Source organism: Bos grunniens, chromosome 14 (genome assembly GCF_055505025.1).
Source record: "Bos grunniens cultivar Pamir isolate PY7600 chromosome 14, Bosgru_T2T1.0, whole genome shotgun sequence".
NCBI classification, from domain to species: Eukaryota; Metazoa; Chordata; class Mammalia; order Artiodactyla; family Bovidae; genus Bos; species Bos grunniens.
In genome coordinates this window covers 55930152-55956161 of record NC_141178.1, presented here as the reverse complement: position 1 = coordinate 55956161, position 26010 = coordinate 55930152, and the positions used below count along the sequence as shown (strand labels likewise).

Sequence of the window (26010 nt, the reverse complement as noted above, 5' to 3'; positions counted from 1 at the left end):
TGATGCTCTGAGTCCAGCAGATCCCTTTAAAGGGTGTTTGCAAAGCCTGTCAAATCCTGTGACATGTTTGCTCCTGAGTTTACTTAAAAGTTGCTGCTATCTTCCTGACTCTTCTGTTGTTGGCTGGTGTCTTTGTTATCACAGCAGAGTACGTTCATGATACTTGCACTGAGTTTCAAGTGTTTGCTTTTCCCTTTTGTTTGTAAGTACTGCCGTGTTGTAAGCCGTTGGGCCAAACTTTAGCTCCATGATGATGATCCAGTTATATTCCAGGGTTTGTAGGTTTTTGCCTCCAAGGGCTTGTAGGTGCAGTTTTTCTCACTAAGTTAAGTGGATATCTGGAATTGGCCCAATTTGTGCAGACACTTAGAAGTTTAGTGCATGATAAGGCCTTGAATTTGATCTGGAGTTTTAGACCAGGTCTATTACATACTCTTCCCAAGAGATGGTCAGGACTTTGTGATTTTTTTTAGATTTTTTTTTTTTCCCCCAGTAGGAGTATCTTGGGATAACATACTGTAGCAGTGGTTGGAGTTTGGTTGGCTTTCCTCTCCACAGTGCTGTATGGTTTCCTAGCAGACATGACGTGACTCTGTCACCCTCAGGCCTCTGTTCACTCTGTAGTTTACAAGATGGGTTTTGATCACTTGTTTTTATTTTTAATGTACATTTAAGAAGCAAAGATATTGTTATTCAGCATGTCTTGGGTGTTTAGATGAGTTTTTCAAAGGTACAAAAAGATTTTTTAAATCCTTTAATGTTGACTTCTATAGATTAATTTGATCTCTTATTAATTGAGAGTTTGAGATGGAAAAGAATATTCTGTACGTTCATGGCTGTAAATTTTTTTACTGAAGACTGGTACCAACAAAAAGAGCACTTAAAAGCTTTCTGTTGCAGCTGGTTCTTTGAATTAGCTTCTTTTATTCCTAAATTAATGGGATTGGATTAGCCAGCTATTCTTTTAATTAAAAACAAACAAAATCTAGTTCTGTTTAAAGGAAAAAGTCTGACTGAATTATCCTATTTAGGGTGGAGTTTTCCATCCCTAAGACCTTTCTCAGAGCAGTTTGTACTATTTTGGTGTTCAATCCACAAAACAAATTGGAACACTTAGAATAATCTTGAAAACATGAGGAAGAGAAACACTATGGCTGTAACTAGTCTCTCCAGATGGTAGTTTTAGTCTTAAATTAAAGAAATGGCTCAGACGATAAAGGCTCTGCCTGCAATGCAGTAGACCTGGGTTCAGTCCCTGGGTCAGAAAGATCCTGGAGAAAGAGAATGGCAACCCACTCCAGTATTCTTGCCTGGAGAATTCCATGTATAGAGGAGCCTGCTGGGCTACAGTCCATGAGGTCACAGAGTGGGACTGACTGCATGACTAACACACTTTCAGAAACCCATTCAGGTTTAGGTGAACACTAATTTTCTTATGAAACGTAATTGTGCCTTCTGAGTAGGGACCCATCTCCACAGTGGTCCATATAAGAGACATTTATGGCACCGTTTCCTGAAGGTGTAGTCATCTGCGTTCATCTGAGTTGTCTGTTATTAGTTTCTGTGCTCCCAGATAGTGGATTCTTACTACAAAATAGCCCTTCATTGGTGAGTACAGTTTGTTTAACTGTCAACATCCAGTAATCGAATTGTCACTGGGAGATTCCAAAGGATTTTCTGTTGTTTATACAACACTTTATTAATGGGTTAGAATCTGTTATCCAGATAGTTTTTCTGTTATATACGGTAGTGTTCCCTAACCATTTTCACACAATGGCACGTATAGAAAATGATAATAATTGTGTATCATACTGGGGTAAGCCACGAAGGCTGGCCACTGCCACAGGTGACCAGTCCTGGGATCCTGACTCTCAGCCTGTCAGCTGCCCCAAGGACCTGGCATACCTATAACTCATTCATGTCTCACCACGGAAAGCTCTGATTAGCAAATGAATAATTGTTTTTTCCAACGATCAAGAGTTGTTGATAGAATGCAATATCATTGTTCAGAGTTAGAATATAATTACATTTGTCCACTTCTGAACTGCTCACTGGGGCTTCCCTGGTAGCTCAGCTGGTAAAGAAAATGCCTGCAATGCAGGAGACCCCCGTTAGATTCTTGGGTTGGGAAGATCAGCTGGAGAAGGGATGGGCTACCCACTGCAGTATTCTTGGGCTTCCCTGTAGCTCAGATGGTAAAGAATCCACCTGCAGTGTGGGAGACCTGGGTTCAGTCCCTGAGTTGGAAGATCCCCTGGAGAAAGGAATGGCTACCCACTCCAGTATTCTGACCTGGAGAATTCCATGGACAGAGGAGCCTGGCAGGCTATAGTCCATGGGGTCTGCTCTTTGCCTAGTCTTTAAATCCATACTTCAAATATACATCACAAGAACTTATCTACTGACCAGTCTCTGTTCATCTTTCCTGGAATAAATCATGGTGAAAATGGCAAATAATAATTCTACCCCAACACAGAGCAGGTCACAGAGAATGGCTGTTACCTGCACTGGATGCGCTTATGATCAAAGTGGTAGATTCTCAGAAAGCAAGGACCAGGCAGTGTCTTCAACTCTCCCGTCACCAAGGAGACGCTCGAGAAGCTGCTGGGCTGAGGGGCATTTGTGTTCTCTGCCCCCTCCATGGGAGCGCAGGAGGCAGGGCCATCTCCTTGTCCCTTATGGACAGGAGGGGACCCTCTGAAAGTGGTGGAGGGTCTTCATGGATTCTGTTAGCTCATCATTCATTGTCAAGAGGCCTCACACAAATTAAAGACTCTGCTGAAATGAAATTAAGTGAATGTCACTCCATCAGAGCTAAAAGGAATGGTAACATTTTCAAGCCGAAAACTTAGCTGCTGGCAAAGTTGAGCTTGGATGTGATAAGCCTGATAGCCCGTCTCTTACTTGACATTTTGTGACACCTGTATATTATTTGTATTTATGTTAATAATGACTTTCAAAGGGAAACCTGGTTTAATTTCGCTACCTGTGCAACCTTACCAAAGGGTCCTCTGTGTAACTGATAGAACTGGCTTTAAAAAGAACTTGAACGGAAGCAGCGTAAAAAAGTTCTTTTCCTATTTTTCAAATAAGTTAATTTTAAAATTAATAACTTAAAAGACTTTTGCTGAAGTATTTTGGTTAGCAGCTCAGTATTTCAGTTGATCATAAAAGATATTTAAAAAACTGAGAGACGATCTTTAGTATTGATACAGCTCTTCCACTTCAGTAACAGTTTTCCTGAATCTATGGCAATATTTTTTAAAATTCTTGGGTAAAGTAATTCAGGACTTGAACAAATTGGGGCGTTGGCCCATGTTACCCACCAGTATGCTTATACATTAGAAAATCTTGCATTGGTTTGCAAGTTCCTTACTCTTTATGAATTTAATGAGTTAGAAGATGACAGTGATCTATGTATATTCCTGAATCAGAACCCTCTTTATTCAAAAGGAACCAAAGGAAGAATAAAAGCAAATCTAACTGCTTCACCGTGTTTTCGAAGAGCTTCATTGACAGATAAGACTCAACAGATGTTGAAAAAATGAGCATGCCTTCAGGCGAATCGCCATCCAGTATCTACTGAGCACAGACTCTGCTCAGCAACCAAGCCTTGTCAGACTTCCAGTAAAGTCAGAATATCTGTTTTGAACCTCCTTGAAGGTGTAGCCACTTTTGGAAATAGTTTTATTAACTGTGCGGTGTCCTAGAAGGCCAAAGTAGAACATAATAAGGCCTTTAAGATCAATAAATTCATTAAGACTGGTCACCATGTTGGATATATAGCAATAAGAGGACAAGGGTATGGATCCATAAAGAAAGCTGAAGAAAAAGCTCGTTAACAGGAAGAAGTGCCTTAAAGAAAATACCTACCTTGGTTCAAAGAGACAAAGTAAGAAATAGCATCTATTGGGGAAAAAAAACAACAAAACATGATTATGGCATTTAAAACCAAGCTGACCTCTTTGCTAGATTGAAATGTTTGCTGAACAAAATAGTTTTTCATGTGCTGTTGCCTGTAGAAAACCTTTTGTCTCTTAAGTGAGTCATGCAGGAAGCAGATGGGGAGGGCATAGCCCTGTAGAGAGCAGAAAAGGAGCACGTGAGCTTCATCTGAGCTAGGGATCTTAGGCAGAACTTGAACTTTGGTGGGAAAAGATGCCACAAGACGTAGGAGAGTGCAGAACCACACCACCAAAACATTGACCTAAACATCCCAGGAAAAATCAAAATAGCAGACCACGTTTACAGGGTCTTGGAATCTAAGACAGAGACCACATTTCTTGTATCTGTGCTTTCGGATCTTATTCCTGTGTTTTATGCTGGGTGGATGCTGAATTTCAGCGACCACGAGTGGAATTGGGGAAATGCTGATCCCAAGAGAGGCTTTGGCATGGCTATGATTTTGTTATGATTTGCTCAGTTATCTTCGCATCCCCATAGGAACACAAAGTGCTGCTGACGGGGACCCCGCTCCAGAACACGGTGGAAGAGCTCTTCAGCTTGCTTCACTTCTTAGAACCCACTCGCTTTCCTTCGGAAACCACCTTTATGCAAGAATTTGGTGATCTGAAAACTGAAGAGCAGGTACTTACCACGGCTCCTTTTGTGTTTCAGTCGTTGAATTGAGGATTAACTCCCAAAGGGCCAAAGTGTTGATATAATTGTTTTTAAAAATGTAAATTATGTCAATTATCCCCCACCTAGTAGACAAGAGAGATTTACACCTCCTTTGCTTGGATGTTCTGAGTCTTCATTAAGGTGATGTTCTGGCTGGTTGGTTGGTCTCTTTGCCCTCCTGAAGGGCTGTTGAGATTTACAGAGTTTCCGTACCTGTCCACCTACTTTTCAGCTGCTGTCCTGTTGAGTTCAGTGGTTTTTCATTGTGTGCTTTTGGGGGTAGTGTCAGGAGAGGCTGAAATTTCGCAAGCTGTGTCCGTCCTGGAGATCCGAAGTTCTAGTCTTAGTTCCTGCTTGCTCACATTGCTTACTCTTCTTGAGTCTACATATTTCATTTAGAAACATGGTTCCTAACTACCTTGCAGGATTTCTATGAGAAATAAATACAGTATCCGGTATGAAAAGTGCCAGTTATCTTATAGATCGTTCAAGTTACGTAGGTGTTGGTTATTAAGCTCTATTTGAAACAAAATATGACACTTGAAATCTTAGTCTTCACGTGCCCCCTCCCCTAATTTACCATCTAAACCTCTTCTCTTAGTTCAAGTGAAGTCTGTTTTGTTTTGCCCTTCATAGAGTAAATCAGAGCTGTCTGGTGTGCAGTGTCCTATTGCCAGTCAACAGAGATGAGAACAGAGAGGGACCAGAGAGCTCCTGGCTTACTCACACATTCTATCAGCTCTTTCTAGAAAGGAAGAGAACTGAAGCAAATCATTCCTACGACTTTCTCCCTTCCTTCCTCATCATCCCGAAGGCTTAAGACAAACAGAAGGGAAAACTAACAGAATGAATAGGGTTATTTTCTGCTGTGTTCTGTTCAAGCCTCCTGGCTGTTCAGGACTCTCTGGCCAGGTGAACTAGCCCATCAGAAACTGGACATTCAACCCTCATGTGCTCCTGTTATGAGAGCTGTAAGATAATTCCCTCGTACCCTTCGACAAATGAAAGTGAAAGGTAGATAAATAAGAGACTCCTGGTTTTTTATGTTAGACTATGTTTTACCATGCTAGCAAGTCCCAACACCAGTATTTACTTAAGATCCTTTTTTAGGTGCAAAAACTCCAGGCTATTCTAAAGCCAATGATGTTGAGACGTCTCAAGGAGGACGTGGAAAAGAACTTGGCCCCCAAAGAAGAAACTATCATTGAAGTGGAGCTAACAAACATTCAGAAGAAATATTACCGAGCCATCCTTGAGAAGAATTTCGCGTTTCTTTCCAAAGGTGGTGGGCAAGCTAACGTGCCCAACCTTTTAAACACTATGATGGAATTACGGAAGTGCTGCAACCACCCCTACCTTATCAACGGTAAGCCTGGCACCTTGTTTCAGTCGTTGTCAAAGCCCCAGAAATCCTTGCCTCCCTTCACTCGTGTTATTGTATGGTTTGTAGTTGCCCCAATGTGAGTTTCATCATCTTCCTCTTCTTCACAAAGCCTCCTCTGTGAAGCTGTAGGTGCAACATCTTTTCCCCGATGGTCCCTGAAGCAGGACCTCACATCACCTGTCCTGCATCTGCATCTCAGTCCTTGAAAGGAGGTGTCGGTGCCCACTGGCTGGAAGTCATCAAACGTGCTAACAGTTAAAGAAAAATTAGACCCCAATGGGGTGTGTGTGTGTGTTTGTGTGTGTTTAGATCAGAGAAGTTAAAGAGCACCTTTGGGGTGAGAGGCAGCTGTTGGATGCCTCAAAACTTTGATGGGAAAGAACTTCTCTCAGTCTGGAGGCCTCCAGCATCTATTCTCTAAGAGCGAGAGGTTATCTCGAGCATTGATAATCAAGATCATGGTTCATGATCTTCCTGTTTTCTTAACTAAATTGATAGTGTTATGTAACTGATATGGGTAAGAACCTGTATTGTACTCTTCCAGAAATCATTAGAGGAATTCATGCCTGTGACATGTAAGATACTCCGGAGACATAAGAGCAGGAAAGCCATTCAAAAGCGATGACAGTGAGACAGGCTTTTGCCATCAGAGTTACAAAAGGAAGGGGCATTTAGGCTGATGTAACCACAGGAGACAAGAGAAGGAGGCAGAACAAAGTGGAACCTGCCCAGGATATAAAGTAGGTGTGTGAAACAATGGGACAGTGAACCGTAGACATAGTGGAACCTGGTTATGGGAAGCCTAGATGCCAGCTTGTGGGATCTTGATGGAGCTAAGAAATGATTAGACATGGGATTCAAGATGATTGATCTGGAAACGTCATATGAATAAACAGATGGGAGCAGGGAAAGATATACAAACAGAAAGCCCCACTAGGAGGCTACTGCTGTCATCCAGGCGGGAGTTAATATGGGTTAAAGAAAAGTGGTGGCGGTCTAAATTGGGGTGTTTGCATGCAATTATGATTGGCCAGCAGTGCAGTTAGGGTGCTTCCAGGGGAGAAGGGACCAAGCCAGGTTCGTTTGTTTGTTTTGTCACTATCACAATCCGTGAGGTTCAAATGCAGCTGATGTCAGGAGTTCCCGGTCTCTCCCCGTTTTGTCATCTATACTCCTTGGGCCAGCTCACCTCTGGAATCTGCAGTTACTAATGCCAGAGCGGTCCCTGCCTGGAGCCGCCTCACCGGAGCACCTGAGGTTATGGCTGTGCTGTGACCTTGGTGCATTTCTGCTTCAGACTTTCTGCTTGTAGGTTGGTCTTCCAAAGTGAGACTCACACGTGACTGTTGTATGTTCAGTGCTGCAGCTTGCTCATCCTTATGTGTGTAAGAGCCCGTGAGGCCGTTGTGGTGTCTGCAGCCTGGTCCTGAGCTAAGGAGATGGAGCTGAGCCGAAGGTGGTCAATGGTATGAGTAAAGCTGTGTGTGTGTGTGGGTGTGTGTGTGTGTGTGTAATTTGAGAGACACACACACACACACACACAAAGTTTTTTCATTTGATGTCTGTGACAAGAGAACAGTAGCCTCCAAGAGGCTCCATTCCAGTATTCTTGGAGAATCTCATGGACAGAGGAGCCTGGCAGATGATGGTCCCTGGGGTTGCAAGAGTCAGATGTGACTGAAGCGACTGAGCACATGTGCACATGTGAGAGTGAAGGTGATGTTGAAGACTTGGTGGGGTCCCCGATGGTTTGGGTTGACTTATGAGTCCTCCTTGTTGTTGGGGAGAAGGGATGTGGAGAACAGTGGGCAGAAAGAAGACAAGGCTGAGCTTGTGATGGAATGAATTTCAGAGAGCAAAAGGGTAATCTTCAAAAGAAATAATTTATTTGTTTGCGGCTACTATAACTAGATAACATTGCAGCTCCTGCCCTCACAGTGACCATCTGTTTAAGGGAACAGACTTCCGTACTTCCTTTAAGTTGTCTCTGCTACATACACACACACGTGTGCGCACAAACACACTTTTAAGTGTAAATGCAGGACTTTAATTTAGGGCAGTGCCATTGAAGTATTTTTTGGGCTCCCCTGGCAGCTCAGTTGGTAAAGAGTCTGCCTGCAATGCAGGAGACCCAGGTTCGATCCCTGGATCAGGAAGATCCCCTGGAGAAGGAAATGGCAGCCCACTCCAGTATTCTTGCCTGGAGAATCCCATGGACAGAGGAGCCTGATGGGCTACAGACCATGGGGTCACAAAAGAGTCGCACACAACTAAGTGACTAACACTATTGGAGTATTTGGGCTTTTTATAGCCTATTTCCAATTTTTAATTTTCTGATTGATGTTTACAGATCTAGCATCAAGGTAAATCTTTAATTGATAACCTTGAGAATTTGGCCCTCTAATGGCTTAGAGGTCAGTTTAGTTTTCCTCCTGGACATCTTCCCTGCCCTTCTTTCTTCAGCTTTTCTGGAAAATATGTGCTCAGTCACTTCAGTCATGTCCAACTCTTTGCGACCCCATGGACTGTAGCCCGCCAGGCTCCTCTGTCCATGGTATTTTCCAGACAAGAATACTGCAGTGGGTAGCCATTCCCTCCTCCAGGGGATCTTCCCAACCCAGGAATAGAACCCGCATGTCCTATATGATTTGCATTGCTGGCAGATTCTTGACTGCTGAGCAACCGGGGAAGCCCGGACAAAGTATAATTATAGCTAAAAGCATCACATAAGAAACATGTTTGCTGATATATTTAAAGGAAGCATTACTAGTGACAACTGGCTGCCACTTTAAGAGCCTGAATTCACAGCAAAGAGCTGAATTAATTCAGTAAGAACTTTTGTCAGATAAGAAATAATATATTTTAATTCTGACAGTTTTTGATGATGTATTATTGGTAGAATTGAAAAGGCAGGAAAGTTACTTTTCTCATCTAAATAAGTTTAAAATGAAAAAAATTTCTCCACTGATTTGACTGAATTTATATTTTCAAATTTTTTGCTAAAATAGTTCAAACATGTTAATTTTGTCAAAATGATTATTTCATTTTTGAAAACTATTCACTAAAATATCTAAAATAGTGTATTTTGATTATGGATTGATATTAATATCTTAATTTTAACAAAAAATAACTACCTAGATATTATAAGTGAAGTGTGGTTCTGAATTGCTTGTAGTATATTATCCAACAAGAAGAAATGTTTTTAAAAAACCTAATGTAATATGTGGATATGATCAGTTCCCCCTGTCTCCTGAGGACCTTCTTGTCCTGAATCTAGAACCTAGATTTCTAAATTTTTTGTTTTGGAAAACGTTATTTGACTTTATACAGGGATGTTTGGTGAAGAGCTTGCTTGCCAACACAGGAGATATAACAAATGCAGGTTCGATCCCTGGGTCAGGAAGATCCCCTGGAGAAGGAAATGTCTACCCACTCCAGTATTCTTGCCTGGAGAATCCCATGGACAGAGGAGCCTGGTGGGCTACAGTCCATGGGGTCACAAAATGTTGGACACGACTGAAGCGACTTAGCAAGTATGTAGGATGCAAGAACATTTATTCAAGACCGTGCTTCATTCAAGGGTATTTGTGCTGATGCTCTTCAACAGCAGTTTGGTTTTTACCTTTTCCTAGCGAAACCTTTGCCTTTCATTCCCTTCAGATTGAAATCCTGAATACTAGCCTTTTATTCATGTGAGAGAGGGAGTGAGAAGTGGCAGTTTCCAGCCCACTGGCATTTTCTGCCGGGCCATTCCTGAGAAACAGCAGTGGCTTGCTATGCATAGACCTCCAGGCCTGGCCCAGGCATTAGTGACTGTAATCCGGTCTCAGGAAGATTCTTTGTTGATTAATAACAAACAGGCAGTATTTCTGCATATGACCAGGTCATGACTTCATTTCCACAGGTGCTCTGAAAAGGGAAGTGGGGGCACTGCCGTCCTGCCTGTGGCTGCATGCCCCCATTCCGTCCTGGCAGCTCTGATGGCCCAGGTGACCTGACCTGGGTCTCGTATCCCCATCAGTACAGTGCCTTCGTGTTTAAAAACCAGTGGTTAAGAAGTCAGGTTCCTGGTGTGGTTTAAGGCTGGGAAGTAATCCTATCAGATGGATTTGTCTGTCTGTATTTCCCAAAGAAGTGACTACCCTGCATCCCCAGGGCAAGGGTGGAGCACAGTGGCCGGACCCTGATTAACCTCCCCACCCCACCCCGGACCCCTGCTGTCTAATTCTAGTTAAGCCACCTAAGCAGCTGCAGGAAGCTTAGCCGGCTACTCCCTGGACAAGTGTGTCTGGGGTCAGGGGCGGAGGTGGGAAGAGTTTCGGTCTCTAGGAAGGTGACAGTCTCTCTGATGCACCCTCAGGAAGCAGAAGTCTCTGTGGGACTAATAGAAAAGAGGGTTAGGTATCGATGTCTTTCATGAAACAGGTTGGTTGTTTAAAGCTTTGGATAACTCAAGATAGAACTTTTGTACTTTAGGAAATTAATCAGATGAAAATGAATGTAGAGGGAGATGGAGAGGTTGCAGTGAAAGTGTGTGCTCAGATCTCCTGAAAAAATCTCTAAATATTATCCTCGAAGCGGGACTCCCTTTTGCTGCAGTGCTTTTGGCCATATTAATAGGCAGTTTAGATACACAGACGACTGCCCCTGCACAGCAATTGTTAGAACTCTGTTCCCTTGCCTCTTGGTTTCAGAACAGATTTTGTTATGTGTGTTTATCTTCCGTGAGTAAACAGCTCTTCATTTCTTTAGCATTTTAGGTTCCAAATTTTCTGTAGGTATCCGGCCCTTGGCTTGTTTCTGCCACTTCTAGCTCTGACAGTCTGTTGTTGAAATTCAGTTTCTACAGACAGCAAACATTTGTTTGTTGGAAAATGTGGGGGTCCCCCCCCCAAACGCTTGAAAATGTGTTGTGCTTAAAACTCTGATCCCTTTTCTACCTCCCTGGTTTCCTGCAGACCGCACTCTGAGCCGGTGGACGGATGTGTGTGCGTGAACGCGAATGCGTTGTTCTGGGCCCTGCTGTTTGCAGTGGGTGTTGAAAGCAGGTTCGTTGTTTTCAGTAATAAAAGAAAAAAACCTTTTACAGTATTCCTGTTATGCTGTCCAATCTCCGCAGGTGCTGAAGAGAAAATTTTGGAAGAGTTTAAAGAAACACACAATGCCGACTCTCCAGATTTTCAGCTCCAGGCGATGATCCAGGCTGCTGGCAAGCTAGTGCTGATTGACAAGCTGCTGCCGAAGCTGAAGGCCGGTGGCCATAGGGTGCTCATTTTCTCCCAGATGGTGCGCTGCCTGGACATCCTGGAAGACTACCTCATTCAGAGACGGTGAGGGCCAGGCCCTGGGGGTCGGGGGTGGGGGGTGTGGGACTGGGCTCCACGCGCTTCATCTCCAAGTGGCCTGTATGATAAAGGGGATGGGTGGGGGCTTGTGTCTTAGCTCTTCTTGAAAGCTGTGGATGGGCACGGCAGTTGTCCCGTATGACGCAAGCTTTTGCAGGCAGTTCTATTTTTCCAGTTCTTTCTCTGGGCTAGAGGAGGACAGCTCTTTCTTGATGTTGAAGTAGCATCTGACACTTTTGTGACCCCCATGGACTATAGCCCACCAGACTCCTTTGTCCCTGGGATTTCTCCAGCAAGAATACTGGAGTGGGTTGCCATTTCCTTCCCCAGAGGATCTTCCCCGACCCAGGGATGGAACCTAAGTCTCTTGTGTCTCCTGCATTGCAGGCAGATTCTTTACCACTGTGCCATCAGGGAAGCCCGATCCTGTAAATTTATATCCCATGTTGTAGTACGTTTTTAAAAGCACCAGGAAAGGAACACATGTCCTGTGGCCATCTGCCAGGCCTCCTTGTTGACACTGACATCTTCCAGGTACCCGTATGAGAGAATCGACGGCCGGGTCAGAGGCAACCTCCGTCAGGCAGCTATCGACAGGTTCTCCAAGCCTGACTCCGATAGGTTTGTGTTCCTCCTGTGTACGAGGGCAGGAGGCCTAGGCATTAATCTCACTGCTGCTGATACCTGCATCATCTTCGATTCTGACTGGAATCCCCAAAATGATCTCCAGGTAAACATGCAAGAAAACCTTCCTGGTACCCCCCTCCCCCACTTTAGAAAGTCGTTCCGCTACATCAGACCAATAAATTGAAATCCTGCCGTCGCTCAGGCAGTGTCCCATGATTGGGGCAAATGAACCAACCGGTAATCAATTGATGGATAATGTGAAAGTCATTTCTTGGCGTGTTAACCCTCCAGTGTTGAATGGTACCCCTGTTTATCAGAACAGATGCTCTTGTAACTGGCAGTGGTGTGTTCTCTTTCTCTGGTGGCCATGCATTTCCTTTTTCTTTCAGGCTCAGGCTAGATGTCACAGAATAGGACAAAGCAAATCTGTGAAGATATACAGGCTGATTACCAGGAATTCTTATGAAAGGGAAATGTTTGACAAGGCCAGCCTGAAGCTGGGTCTGGACAAGGCAGTCCTGCAGTCCATGAGCGGACGGGAGAATGCTCCCAACGGGGTAAGCTGTGCTGTCCTCGCCCTGCTTGCTTCACTCCTGCTCCTTGCTTCGTTTAGCTCCCAGTGAGAAACCATCCGCATCTGGTTATCCTTTGGCCTCAATATTTTAAGCATATTTGGTCACATTTACTTCGTCATAATTGAGGTTTACTGTCTTGGAGAAAAAAGTAAGCGTTTGTTCAGTCTCCAGACATTTCAGTTCTTTGTTACTGTTCAGTAGCTCAGTTGTGTCTGACTCTTTGCAACCCCGTGAACTGCAGCACGCCAGGCTTCCCTGTCCTTCACCATCTCCTGGAGTTTGCAAGTCAGTGATGCCATCCAACCATCTCATCCTCTGTCATCCCCTTCTCCTCCTGCCTTCAGTCTTCCCCAGCATCAGGGTCTTTTCCAGTGAGTCAGCTTTTCACATCAGGTGGCCAAAGTATTGGAACTTCAACTTCAGCGTCAGTCTTTCCAATGAATATTCAGGGTTGGTTTCCTTTATCTAAATCACTTCAAATACTTCTCTAACACAGGTACAACAGCTTTCTAAGAAAGAAATAGAGGATCTTCTCCGGAAGGGGGCCTACGGTGCGCTCATGGATGAGGAGGACGAGGGCTCCAAGTTCTGCGAAGAAGACATCGATCAGATCCTGCTCCGGCGGACCCACACCATCACCATCGAGTCCGAGGGCAAAGGCTCCACGTTTGCTAAGGTGCGCACCCACCCAGGAGGCAGGTCTTCTGGGGAAGCGGAACAGAGGCTGTGTAATGCGCTCGTGAGAAGCACACATAACAGCTGCTTTATGTCGCATGTTAAGAAATTAGTGATTTAATCCCCCTGGGGCCCCTGACACACAAAACGTGCTTTATGTTCAGCGTGTCTGGCATCGGAGTCACCCTCACATTTCCCGTCCCTGCTTCTGGGCTCCCCAGCCTCGTCCTCTCTCTGTGTCCTGGCCCCCCTCCCTTCCACTTCTTGAGCCTCTGCTTTGTCATCACCTTCCTCCTTTCCTGGGATCTTGATTCCTGATCAAGCCTTGAGAACAATCATCTCACTTCTATCTTGAAAAAGTCCCCCATCTGCTTTCGTCTCTGGCTGCAACCCCATAACTTCTTTTGTAGCTAAAAACCACACCAGCAACCCACACAGCGTTATTGACCCTGCTGCTGTACTGCCTTACTCTACTCATTTCCTAACTTCCAGCTTCTACCCCTCCCCCACTCCCCGGCTCCCTCCTTGCCCCTTCTGAGGCTTCACCCACCCACCTCCAAGCCTAGTGCCACACTTTCCACTTTCATTTTGAGCAACTTTATGGAAATGTAGTTTACTTACCATAAAAACCACCTATTTTAAGTGTACCATCCAGCACCTTTACCATATATAGAAGTGTACAAGTATCCCACCATCTAAGTCTAGAACATTTCCATCACCCTTTAACAGTTCTCCCCCCACCCCCTCCCCATCTAAGTCCCAGCAACCACTCCTCTGCTTTCTGTCTCGCTAGGTTTGCCTACTCTGGACAGTTCATATAAATGGAATCATACAACATGTGGCCTTTTGTGTCTGGCCTCACTCCCTTAGCCTGTTTTGGGGGCTCATCCATGTTGTAGCACGTTATCACTAATTTCTTTCCTTTTATTGCTGAACCACATCCCACTCTATGGCTCCACCTTATTTACCACTTGAATATAGACCTGGATTGTTGTTGACCCATCCACTAGCTGGTGCTGAAATTTGGATTGTTTCCAATTTTGGGTTATGACGAATGGTGTTCCGAACATTTATGTACAAGTTTTTGTGTGGACGTCTGTTTTCATCTCGCGTGCTTATATACCAGGAATGGAATTGCTGGGTCTTGTGTAACTCTGTGTTTAACCCTTTGAGGAACTGCCAGACTCTTCTCTAAAGTGACTGTACCATTTCCCCTTCCCACCAGCAGTGGTTAGGGTTTTAATTTGTCCACATCTTCACCAACACTTTTGGTTGTCTGTCTTTTTTAATGACCACCCTATTACCGAGTATGACATGATAGCCCACTCTGGTTTGATTTGCCTTTCTCTGATACTATTTAACATCTATTCATGTGCTTGTTGGCCGAGTATTGATACATATAATCTTTGGGGAGATGTCTCTTCAGATATTCTGAACAGCTTTGAACCTTTTTTAGTTATGTTTTTTTTTTTTTTTTAATTGAGTTTTAAGTATTCCAAATATAAGTTTCTCATTAGGTAATTTGCAAATATTTCTCATAGTCCTTTCTTCAGTTCAGTTCGGTTCAGTCACTCAGTTGTGTCCAACTCTTTGTGACCCCATGAATCACAGCATGCCAGGCCTCCCTGTCCATCACCAACTCCCGGAGTTCACTCAGACTCACATCCATCGAGTCAGTGATGCCATCCAGCCATCTCATCCTCTGTCGTCCCCTTCTCCACCTGCCCCCAATCCCTCCCAGCATCAGAGTCTTTTCCAATGAGTCAACTCTTTGCATGAGGTGGCCAAAGTACTGGAGTTTCAGCTTTAGCATCATTCCTTCCAAAGAAATCCCAGGGCTGATCTCCTTCAGAATGGACTGGTTGGATCTCCTTGCAGTCCAAGGGACTGTCAAGAGTCTTCTCCAACACCACAGTTCAAAAGCATGAGTTCTTCGGTGCTCAGCTTTCTTCACAGTCCAGCTCTCACATCCATACATGACCACAGGAAAAACCATAGCCTTGACTAGACGGACCTTTGTTGGCAAAGTAATGCTTAATTTTAAGAAGCCCAGGTTACCCATGTTTTTCTTTTATCATGTGTGCTTCTGATACATCGTTTAACCTATGATTGCAAAGGTTTGCTCCTGTTCGTTCTTCTAAGAGTTTTACAGTTTTCACTCTTAACTTCTATGTCTCCGATCCCTTTTTGAGTGAATTTTTGTGTGTGATGAGATGGAGGTCCAGCTCCCTTCTTTTGCATATGGATATCCAGTTATCCCAGCTACTGCACTTGTCCCACCTGCTCCACTTGTTGAAACTACTCCACTTGTCTCAGCTGCTCCACTTCGCACAGCTACTCCAGTCTTGAAAGGTTCTCCTTGTCTGGGCTCAGTGACCCAACACCTTCTCCCTCACATCTTTCAGCTTCTTTTCAGGTTCTTTCCTCCGTCCCCACAGATACTTAAGATTCATTCGGTACCAAAACAGGGTCATTATCTCTGCCCCTCCACCTCTGTGCATGCGTGTGTGCACGTGCACACACCCCTGTTTTCTTCACCTGAGTCACACCTCTCAGATGCCAGAATTGAAGCTGGGGTTTTCATGGCTTCCTCCTCCTTCAGCCTTTACATGCCCTCACAGTCTAACCCCTTTAATTTTACCTTTTAAAGACCACCTTCTAGCCTGTCTCCTTTTCTTCATTTCTGCAGATCTTCCCCATTCCCTCCCTAAACCCTGGCTGCAGCTTGTTCTGTTCTGTTCTGCACTCCCCCGACCCCAGCCCCTGCTCCAGGACACTGGTGTGGTCCCTCTGACAGGTGACTTTGCGTATGGTCTCATTCCTCTTGAGATTATTTCCATTTTCAAAGAGTTTCCTGCTGCCTGAGGATGGAATTTGGACTCTGCTAACAGGACACACAAGGCCCTGCCGGCCCCGCCTTCTGCCTGCCTCACCAGCTTGACCTTGGGCAACACCCCCCTGGCCACCCGAAGCCCCGGCTACGGCTACGTGACACAATCACCTTTCTTCGCCCTTGTGCCTTTGCACATGCTCCATCCTGGACATTTCCACTTGCTTTCTTGTTCTGTGGCCTTTTTTTTTTAATTAATTAATTAATTTTTGGCTCTGCTGGGTCTTCATTGCTGTACTTGAGCTTTCTCTAGTTGCAGCGAGCAGGGGCTGCTCTCTAGTTGCGGTGCTCAGGCTTCTCATTGTGGTGGCTTCTCTTGTTTGTGGAGCACGGGCTCTAGGCACACAGGCTTCAGCAGTTGTGACTCAGAGTCTCAGCAGTTGCAGCTCCCAGGCTCTAGAGCACAGGCTTGGTAGTTGTGGTGCAGAGGGCTCATTGCCCCCTTGGCATGTGGAATCTCTGTGGACCAGGGATCAAACCAATATCCCCTGCATTGCAAGGTGGATTCTTAACCACTGGACCACCAGGGGAGCCCTGTTCTGTGGTTGGTTTGGGCACTGTGTTCTGGAGGACATATTCTCTCTTCCCAGCAGGAACCCCCACCCCACCTAAGCCTGGCTGGGGCTCCCCTCCGTACGTTGGCTGCACCTGTACACACCTCTGTCACCTGTCATTTATTAGGCTGTGCTGCCATTTTTTATTTCCTGATCTGTCTCAACCCCTGGACAGTGAGCTGCCTAAGGGACAGTCCTTCGTCCCAGTCCCACTGACCATAACACCTGCCATGCACACAGTGGAAGGATGACTGTGTGTTTGGGTGAATGAAAGTGAAAGCTGCTTTGCATTTCACTGAGAAAACCATCGCAAAGTAATGAACATTTTTTTCCTTTAGGCCAGCTTTGTTGCATCTGGAAATAGGACAGATATTTCCTTGGATGATCCAAATTTCTGGCAAAAGTGGGCGAAGAAGGCAGAATTGGATATCGATGCCTTAAACGGAAGGGTGAGTGAGCGGTCTCATTGACTCCCTGTCTGACCTCTCCCAGGGCTTCCTTTTCAGAAGTTTCACATTATCTGCTGTCTTTCAGAACAACCTGGTTATTGACACTCCAAGAGTGAGGAAGCAAACCAGGCTGTACAGCGCGGTGAAGGAGGACGAGCTGATGGAATTTTCAGACCTGGAGAGCGACTCAGAGGAGAAGCCCTGCACAAAGCCGCGGCGGCCACCAGACAGGTCCCAGGGCTATGCCAGGAGCGAGTGCTTCCGAGTTGAGAAGAACCTGCTCGTCTATGGGTGAGTCAAGCTCACGTGAGAAATGGAATTTCATTCAAAAAATGGTTAGAATTCCAAGTGGTATAGGAAAAACTCTAATTTATGTTTGGGTTTCTGTGACTGCCCAGGACACAAATGCTTTTGGCACAACCCAGGTGGTTAAAGAACTCAAAGCTGTGCAGATCCTCAGAGGTTTGAAGGGGGTGTGTCCTTTGAGGGGTCACGTCAGGCTCAGATTCGCTTGCTGATCACTGGGACTCAGAAGGAAGTCTCAGAAGTCTTTCTAGGGCTCCTTCACGTAAAATTACCGCTCTGTCATCACTTTCGGTACTCTTTCATCATTTTCCTGTTATAAAAATTTGTTAAAGGCAGTGGTCTCATTTGTAAAGCTCTTCCTGCCTGTCTGAAATGTGGAGGCCATTTCAGCCATCTAAATGGGTCGTATTTCTCCTGCTCAATCTCAGGATCCACATTGAATCCATCTCTGAAACTCCATGGCACAGGGCTTCCAAAGGCAGTGTGCTCGGCATAAATCAGAATTCCTAAACAAGCATGCTCTCGTACCTGGTGGGACTGTAAGCAAATACCGCTCAAATGAAAAACCTGCCACGAAAACAGTGTTTCTATAGATCGGATGACTTCTGCTCTGTGATTTTTTTCTTCTAATAGATCATCATTAGTTTCAGAAGAAACACAGACATGCTGCTAACGTGGCCGACAGGGATCTTACCTGGCCCTTGTCGGTCCTGTGGGTCTTCCCATGGGCACTCAGGGCTGCTCTTTCCACCCTGTTTCCACAAGCAGCCCTGCCCCGACTCCGCCAGCCCAGACTTGATCTGCCTACCACCTCCCGCACTTGACCTCCTAGTGGGCATCACCTCAGCTTCCTGTCCCACCTCCCACCCCTAAGGGTCTCCTGCACGTGCTGTCACACTCAGCTCGTCAGGTGATTGCTCTTAATGGTCCCTTCCTGCTGGAGCCCCAGTGAAGGACTCCTTGAGGCCTAGGGCTCCTTCTTTGTCCTCAGGGCAGAGTGTGATGCCAGCAGGCACAGTGCACGCTGGGTCAGTGGTTGCTTACAGTAAAGGCAGATGCACTGTAGCCCGTCCCATGTCCTGGTAGCTGGGTCCCCTCTCCTCGTCATCTCCACGTGCCGGCGGTTCACTCCTGGCCGTCTTTACTAGGTGGAGACCCTCCACCTGACCCTTTTGCTACTTCACCTGTTTCCATGATCTAAGCCGTCAAAGTTGAGAATTTTGCTGCTGACTTTAGCGACAGAGCATATTAATTTCTGCCGAAGCTGGAAGATATGCTTATCTGTCTTTCTGTAGAGCCCTTCCCTCCTCGACTGTGAGCAGGATGGTCATGGCACCCCCACCCCCACCCCCACCCCAGGAAGACAGGTCCTCTCTCCTTTAAGAGGCAGCTCGGGTGCTGTTTCCTACTTCTAAGTGGGGGAATCAAAGAAGGCATTTCACAGAGGTGGCATGAACAAACATCTTGAATTAGCTGGAGTAGGAGTAAGGGTGGGGTGTTGGACAGGGAGAAGAGAGTTTCTGGCAAGAAGAGCTGTGTGTCCGAAGGCCCAAAGGCTAGGGCCAACCTTGTGGTTTATGGAACTGGGAGAACAAATCTGGAAGCTGGAGGACCAGGTGGGGCAGAGGCAAAGCCACCGGTGAGGCTGGGCCCCTCGCCTGGGCTGATTTCTGCCCTGAGCACCTGCAGTTTGGGGAAGGTGTGCTCACATGGCACCTGCCTGTGGGCTGCATATGCGGGCCTGTCCACGGCCCTTTCTCTCCCTGTTTCACAGGAGGACACGTAAGTGCTTATATTTGGGACTTGGTTTCAGAGGGAGATCTTTTGTGGCTTTCCATTAATTATTGAGGTGTGCTTATAATTTCCTTTTAACACATTACAGAGCATCTTACCAAAATGAAAATCACATATAACTTTTTTCTTCAAGTTGATGGATGATGCTTCTAATGAATGATGCTTCTAATAACTTCCTGTGTGGTTGGTCGTTAATCTTCCTCACTCCGGGCCGAGGGTCCGATGTGAGCCAGCAGACCACCTCACGTCTGGGTATCGGGAGACGACGCTCAGCTGCTTCTGTGGCCACACCCTCAGCCACCAGCTTCCTGATGTGGGGGTGGTCACACCTGCCACTTGTCACCTTCCATCTCAGATGACGGGTCAGCATCAGAACATGGAAACCACGCCCTCGAGGAGGGGAAGCAGAGGGCTTTCAGATCCCTGCTGGAAACGCGGTGTCAGCTCCCACCCTGCGGCTGTGTGTGTGTGTGTGTGTGTGTTTAGCTACTGCACCTGGATTGCTTTTCCACTGCCTGATGTTGCTGTCGCTAGTTTTGACCCAGGCCCTCCTAAGGCTGCCACCTGCCTCTGAAACCAGAGCCCCAGGTCTCAGGTCGGAGGCACCGTCCACATGTGGACATTTGCTTTGCAGCTGGGGGCGGTGGACGGACATCCTCTCCCATGGTCGCTACAAGCGCCCACTCAGCGAGCAGGACGTGGAGACCATCTGCAGGACCATCCTTGTGTACTGCCTCAACCACTACCGGGGGGACGAGAACATCAAGAGCTTCATCTGGGATCTCATCACACCAACGGCTGATGGCCAGACGCGGGCCCTGGTCAACCATTCCGGTGGGTCTGCACCTCCCTCTCGGGGTCCTGGGAGCCTCCGGGGAGCTCGGAGGCACCCCAGACCCTGCGTGTCCCTGACTCCTGACCCTGACACGGTCACTGGGGTCGTGGACAGTGTCTATTGTTATTATCATCATGACTGCTCTGGTTCTAGGTTTGTCAGCCCCGGTGCCCAGGGGGAGGAAGGGCAAGAAGGTGAAAGCCCAGAGCTCACACCCAGTGGTGCAGGATGCCGACTGGCTGGCTGGCTGCAACCCGGACGCCTTGTTCCAGGAGGACAGTTACAAGAAGCACCTGAAGCACCATTGCAACAAGTACGTCAGGGAGGGCGGGTGCGGGGAGCGGGCAGCCCTTCTGGTTCTTAACTGTACGTGTACTCAAGTATGCGTATACACCAGATATCCATCAGTAAGACTAGTGCACTCTTGTGGCGCAGCTTTACTGTTTTTTTTTCTTGAAACATGATGTCAGGTCAGGTGGAAGCCTGACTTTAGAGGGCTGATTTTTGGCGGGGAGGGGGGCAGTAGTAAAGATGCATAAACACAGTTTTACTACTTTAACTATTTGTAAGTATACAGTTCATTGGCAATAATTATATTCAGATTGCTGTGTGCCCATCACCACTGTCTAGAACCCAAACCTTTTCATGGACCTTAGTATAACTTCTGTTCCTATTAAATGATTTCTCACCCTTCCTGCCCTCGGCACTTGACAACACCGTCCCACCATCTGTCTCTAAGAATTGGCTTATTCTAGGTATCTTGTTATAGTATTTGCCTTGTTGTAGCTGGTTTATTTTACTGAACATAATGTTTTCAAGGTTCATCCATGTTGTAGCTTCTACAGAAGCTCGTTCCCTTTTATGGCTGTGTAATACTCCATTGTGTGTATAGACCACATTTTATTCATCCATGCATCGATGGGCACTTGGGTTAATGGATGTCTTTGGCTGTTGTGAATGATGGTGCTGTGGACATGTGGATAACTGAGTTTTAGCCAACGTGTTTAGAGAATTGTGGTTAGCTTTATATAATCCTGCCTTCAACTGACTGCTTCCCATGAAGGGGCTGAGGAGTTTAGATGATATTTTTTGCTTTGTGATGCCATGAACAGAGGCGCCTGGTGGACTACAGTCCGTAGGTTCGTGAAGAGTCTGACGCGACTGAAGTGACTTAGCACATGTGCACCTGTGCACACACACTCGCACGACTCCTCGGTTGTTGGGTCCATTTTTTCTTACCTGCGAGGTTTAGAATCCTATTCCTCACCTTTATTTCTAGAACCTGATTATACGTAGCTGAAGGGAACTGGACCTGAATTAATTCCATTGCTCGGAGCTCTGTGAGCTGCTGAGCACCTCCACCTGTGGGTGCTTCCCCTCCTCTGAGCGTGTGTTTTCAGTATCTGGGGTTCAGCAGCACAGCCAGTGCACATCTGTACCCTTCCTGATTGGGGCCACCTGGGGCAAGCTTCTCATCCTCTCAGACTCGCTTTCCTTACTTGTCAAATAGAACTTCAATAAATGTCTGTCTATATCGCAGCAACAAAAGTCTGAGTACCTATTACTGGCAGCACGCCAAGCGCTTCCTATGGATTTTCTGTTTGAATTGTCTAAGACGAGTCATCTTGCTCTTTTATCCCCCCTTTACCAGACAAGGAAACCAAGTCTCGGATACTCAGGGTCCCTCAGCTAGTCGAGGGACACCGCCCTTGCTCTCGACCACCCCCCACCCTCCCACCCCCGCCCATGTCTGAAGCCTGTCTTCCCTCAGAGTTGTCTAAAGCCTCAGTGAAATAATTTCCCAGAGAACACCTGCTTCTCCTGGGTTGTCCTGACTCATGGTTTTCATCCCTTTTTAAATGTAATGGTACTTTCAGGGACCATCTTTGATCACGATTCTTAAATTTTGACTGACAAAAATTTTCCTTTCTGAGTCTTCAAAACCATTACCTCAAACCATCTTAGCACCTCAGAAACCACTGTTACTGTCATAGCATAGTGGTCCTCCTTCAAGTCCCGCCCCACTCATAGCTATTAGAAAACTTCTATTTCTTTGTAGTTTCTGTGAAGTTGGGGTCCATAACCTTAGGAGTTCTGGATTCAGACAAACCGTAACCGAAGGGGTTTAGTGTGGGGGCAGGCTTCTGTTCCCAGGCCTCACTGAGACAGCAGTTTTTAATTTCCCGCGTCAATCACAGACTTCCATAGGGCACCCTCCCTGGTTAGTACGTGAGCTATAACTCATGCTCTTAACATCTTACCTGGGTCTCGAGAGAACTGGCCATGTCTCCACCTCCTCTCTGGGATGAGCAGTCAGAGAGAAAAACGAGACCCAAATTGTGAGATTTTCTGGAAAATATCCGGCCAGTCCTCTTCAAAAGTTTCAGGAGACAAAGACAGGAACTGTCTTGGGTTGAAGGAGATGGAAGGGGTGGGACAGTTCAGTGCACCTGTGGTCCTGACCTGGATGCTCGTCCAGAAAACAGACCCTAGTGGGACCAGCCACCAGAATGAAGATTAACAGTGGGGACTCGAGAGGCATCCTGACTCACCACATGCAAACCCCTTAGAGTCCGAGGCCACCTTCCATCACCTCGTTATCCTGCCAGGACCCACCATATATTCCTCAGGGGCACTCAGCTTGCCTGTACACGAGTTTGAATTTTTTCCTCTAGAAGAAAGATGACATTCACAGTTACAATCATTCGTTAAAGCCTCCATCCACAAAACTAAAACTCCTCATGAGGTAGAAAACCTTGTCTTCTCCTGAAGGGAGAGAAACTGCTAGGGTTACTGATGCTGCACTGAGGTTTGGTGCATAAAAGAAGATCCAGGTAAAGGTGGAAGGTGCGTCCTGGCTGAGCATCCTCTGTGAGGAGACCTGGGCTGCAGACTCTGCTCATGCTGGGCACGGCTGCCCACAGTGTTGACTTCGCTTCTGCAGGTTCAGTGTGGCACAGTCAATTTTTAATCTTATCCAGAGAAAGAAATCTTAATAAAAACCAGTTTTCCAAAAAGATCTCTTACCTTGGAGCACATTCAGGTCTTTACAGCTTTGTGTTTTGCCTGTTGAGAACCCAGGCTGGCCAGGAGCAGCCCCCATGCTGGACAGGCAGGCAGGTGATACAGGGGGTGTCTATGTGTGATCTGGGGTGGGTGGTACATGGGTTGTCTCTGTGTGATTAGGGGCAGGTGGTACATGGGGTGTCAGTGTGTGATCCAGGGTGGGTGATACAGGGAGTATCTGTGTGTGATCCAGGGCAGGTGGTATATGGGGTGTCTGTGTGTGATCCAGGGCAGGTGGTACACCAGGTGTCTGTATGTGATCGGGGCGGGTGGTAGAGGGGGTGTCTGTGTGATCGGCGGTGGGTGATACAGGGGGTGTCTGTGTGTGACTGGGGGCGGGTGACAAAGGGGATGTCTGTGTGCGATCAGGGGCAGGTGGTACACAGGATGTCTGTGTGTGATCAGGAGTGGTCTGTCGTGGTGAAGCCACCCCTACTTGCCATTTTGATGTGTTCAAGGACAGGGTCCATATCCCTAGAGACAGTACAAAGAGGTGGAGTCAGATGGCCTAATTCTGAGTGATCCGTGCTTAAAGTGACTCTGGGACTTTGAAGTCTGTCGCTTGTCTTCTGTTAGCTTAGGAAATGGAAATCGTAACTTGTCCTACTTTGCCCTAGAGTTACTGTGAGGATCAAATGAACTAGTGGTAGTACACGCGACACACGGATTGAGAAGTGTTCTCCAAGTGTGTGGTGGGAATCGCACTTGATTTTGTCTACTCGTGGACAAGGCGGTGGTCTTCAGGTGTCTGTCCTGAATGCACACCAGGGCCGGTCCAGGAGACGCTAGGCTTGAGAGTTCTTGGGGTGTTTACCAGGTGGGCTTTATCCAAAGAATTAGTTTACACCATTGAAGAAATCCACATGAGATTGAAAATTTGGTTCCTAGAATTCCATGAGTTTTTAAAAACCAATTCCTTGAAAATGACTCAGAACTTCAGCAAACCAGACACACTTTAATCTCCTTTGTGATGTTGTATTATTATTTGTTAAGTGACAACTTGGGCTTCCAGGTTATGTAAGCTAGAAGGAATAAAACATGGGTACAGCCCCTTAAGGGGTGGCCCGGCAAGGATCCACCCCCACCACCATCTTCCTTCCTCGGAAGCAAAGTTGTATAATCTGGAAAACCTGACATTCTGTATTGAGGGTTTATTGTCAGGTAGTAAAACCAGATTTTATATCTCGTTTATTCCTACAACTTGTGATGTGCTTCCAAAAATGGTATTAAGGCAGCAGCTGAGGAAATTTTATGAGATAATGAAGCAGAACAGTTACTGAAAGCCATCTGCTCAGTTGTTTACAAACTTGCTTCAATACTTCAGAGGCAGTGGTGGGCTACGTGTCTAAACTTCACAAGCTGCGCTAGGTAGGACTAAATGAAGTGCGCCCGGGCCGGGCTGAGCGCCGGCCCTCCCGTGCAGGGGGCGCGGTTGCCAGGCAGGCCGGTTGGAAGCCAGCAGAAAGCACACGCAGAGGTGATTATGTGGCACCATCTGTCACGCTTCAAGCCTACCATACAGCATGGCTAATCAGCCTTGGCAGGATGATGGATGAACAGCAGCAGCTGCCAAAAGCCACTGTTGGCAAACAGTCCCGAAGTTAAGAACTTCCCCCCACCTCCCCCGTCTCCCTCTCCAGGGTCCTGCTGCGTGTCCGCATGCTCTACTACCTGAGACAAGAAGTGATAGGAGACCAGGCAGAGAAGATCCTGGAGGGCGCCGACTCCAGGTGGGTACGCGCCTGTGTTCCTCCTCGCAGTGACCATCCAGGCAGTCAGAGTCCACGTCACGGGTGGGGGGCGTGCTTCAAACCTCCTGCATCCTCAGCACATCTCTCTTTCTGCATCTCGAATGCAGTGTTTGTCCTACGAGCCTGGGGACATGAGGAGAATCGGGAGAAGCCTGTTTGTAGGTCTGTGTGGACGTACAAAAAGGTGTGAACTAAATGACTCGTGTTTGTGAGGTGACCTTTAAAACAGGGTCCTGTGGAATAAAGTTTACTTCTGGTCCCAGCAGAAGGCGGCCGACTTCTGCCCTTTCCTGCAACCTTGGCTCGCACCGCCCCAGCATCCCCACCCCACTCCACGATGCTCAGGTGCTTGTCGTGGGAAGGGGGCGAGTGTCATGCTCCTCACTTAGCATTCTTTTCCAACAGTGGGGTCTATTGTAAATATCACGTCAGGGGTTGTCTTTGCAGTGAAGCTGACGTGTGGATACCTGAACCTTTCCATGCGGAAGTCCCCACAGACTGGTGGGATAAGGAAGCAGACAAGTCCCTCCTCATTGGCGTGTTCAAGCACGGTAAGGGGCGTCTGCATCAGACCCCATCTTGACCATGTGTCTTTGTCTTTATTTAGAGCTCTCTGCACACTCTTTCCAAAGTCATAATATTAATGAGGCTAGTTCCAAAGGACTCTTGGCGTCTACGGTTTCCCCGCACAAAAAATCTAATATGAACTGTAAATATCAGATGCTGTTTTTGAATGTTTGTTGAGTATTTGAGAAGAAAACATTTCTTCCTTGGCTGTAAATAGAACCCAAACCATATTTGTTTTAATAATAGCCAAGTTGTCCTATAGCTCTTCGGAAACTTTACTTCCAGCACGGCTCCCCTTGCGCGCTCTGCCAGCCCATGTCAAAGTGGACGGTGGGCTTAACCTCTGCTATTAATCTGTACAAGTGCCTCCTGGGCTTTGTTCCAAGCAATATTTCACAAATGTCAGTGCCGAGAACCCGCGGCTCCCCTGAGTGGGACGCAGCCTTGTTAACTTTGAAAGGCCGGGGATGCAGAACTGGCATGATATATACAGTGAACGATTCCTGATTATAATCCCGAGTCTCTGGAGGTCGCTGAGGTATTCTCGGCAGCCCAGCCTGACTAAGGGGGAG

At 46.6% G+C, this 26010-nt stretch overlaps 1 protein-coding gene across 5 annotated transcripts in view; it reads left to right on the top strand.

Moving 5' to 3' along the window:
* The window catches only part of CHD7 (chromodomain helicase DNA binding protein 7), a 190802-nt gene that overhangs the window by 148110 nt on the left and 16682 nt on the right, over window positions 1–26010 (top strand). For all 5 annotated transcript variants that reach the window (XM_086336878.1, XM_086336875.1, XM_086336876.1 and 2 more), the window contains 12 exons: window positions 4444–4587; window positions 5731–5986; window positions 11124–11334; window positions 11884–12079; window positions 12366–12533; window positions 13048–13227; window positions 17009–17119; window positions 17205–17410; window positions 19854–20053; window positions 20208–20367; window positions 24761–24850; window positions 25319–25422. In XM_086336878.1, the coding sequence (XP_086193004.1) occupies window positions 4444–4587; window positions 5731–5986; window positions 11124–11334; window positions 11884–12079; window positions 12366–12533; window positions 13048–13227; window positions 17009–17119; window positions 17205–17410; window positions 19854–20053; window positions 20208–20367; window positions 24761–24850; window positions 25319–25422 (2026 nt within the window). The remainder of the gene's footprint in view (window positions 1–4443; window positions 4588–5730; window positions 5987–11123; window positions 11335–11883; window positions 12080–12365; window positions 12534–13047; window positions 13228–17008; window positions 17120–17204; window positions 17411–19853; window positions 20054–20207; window positions 20368–24760; window positions 24851–25318; window positions 25423–26010) is intronic.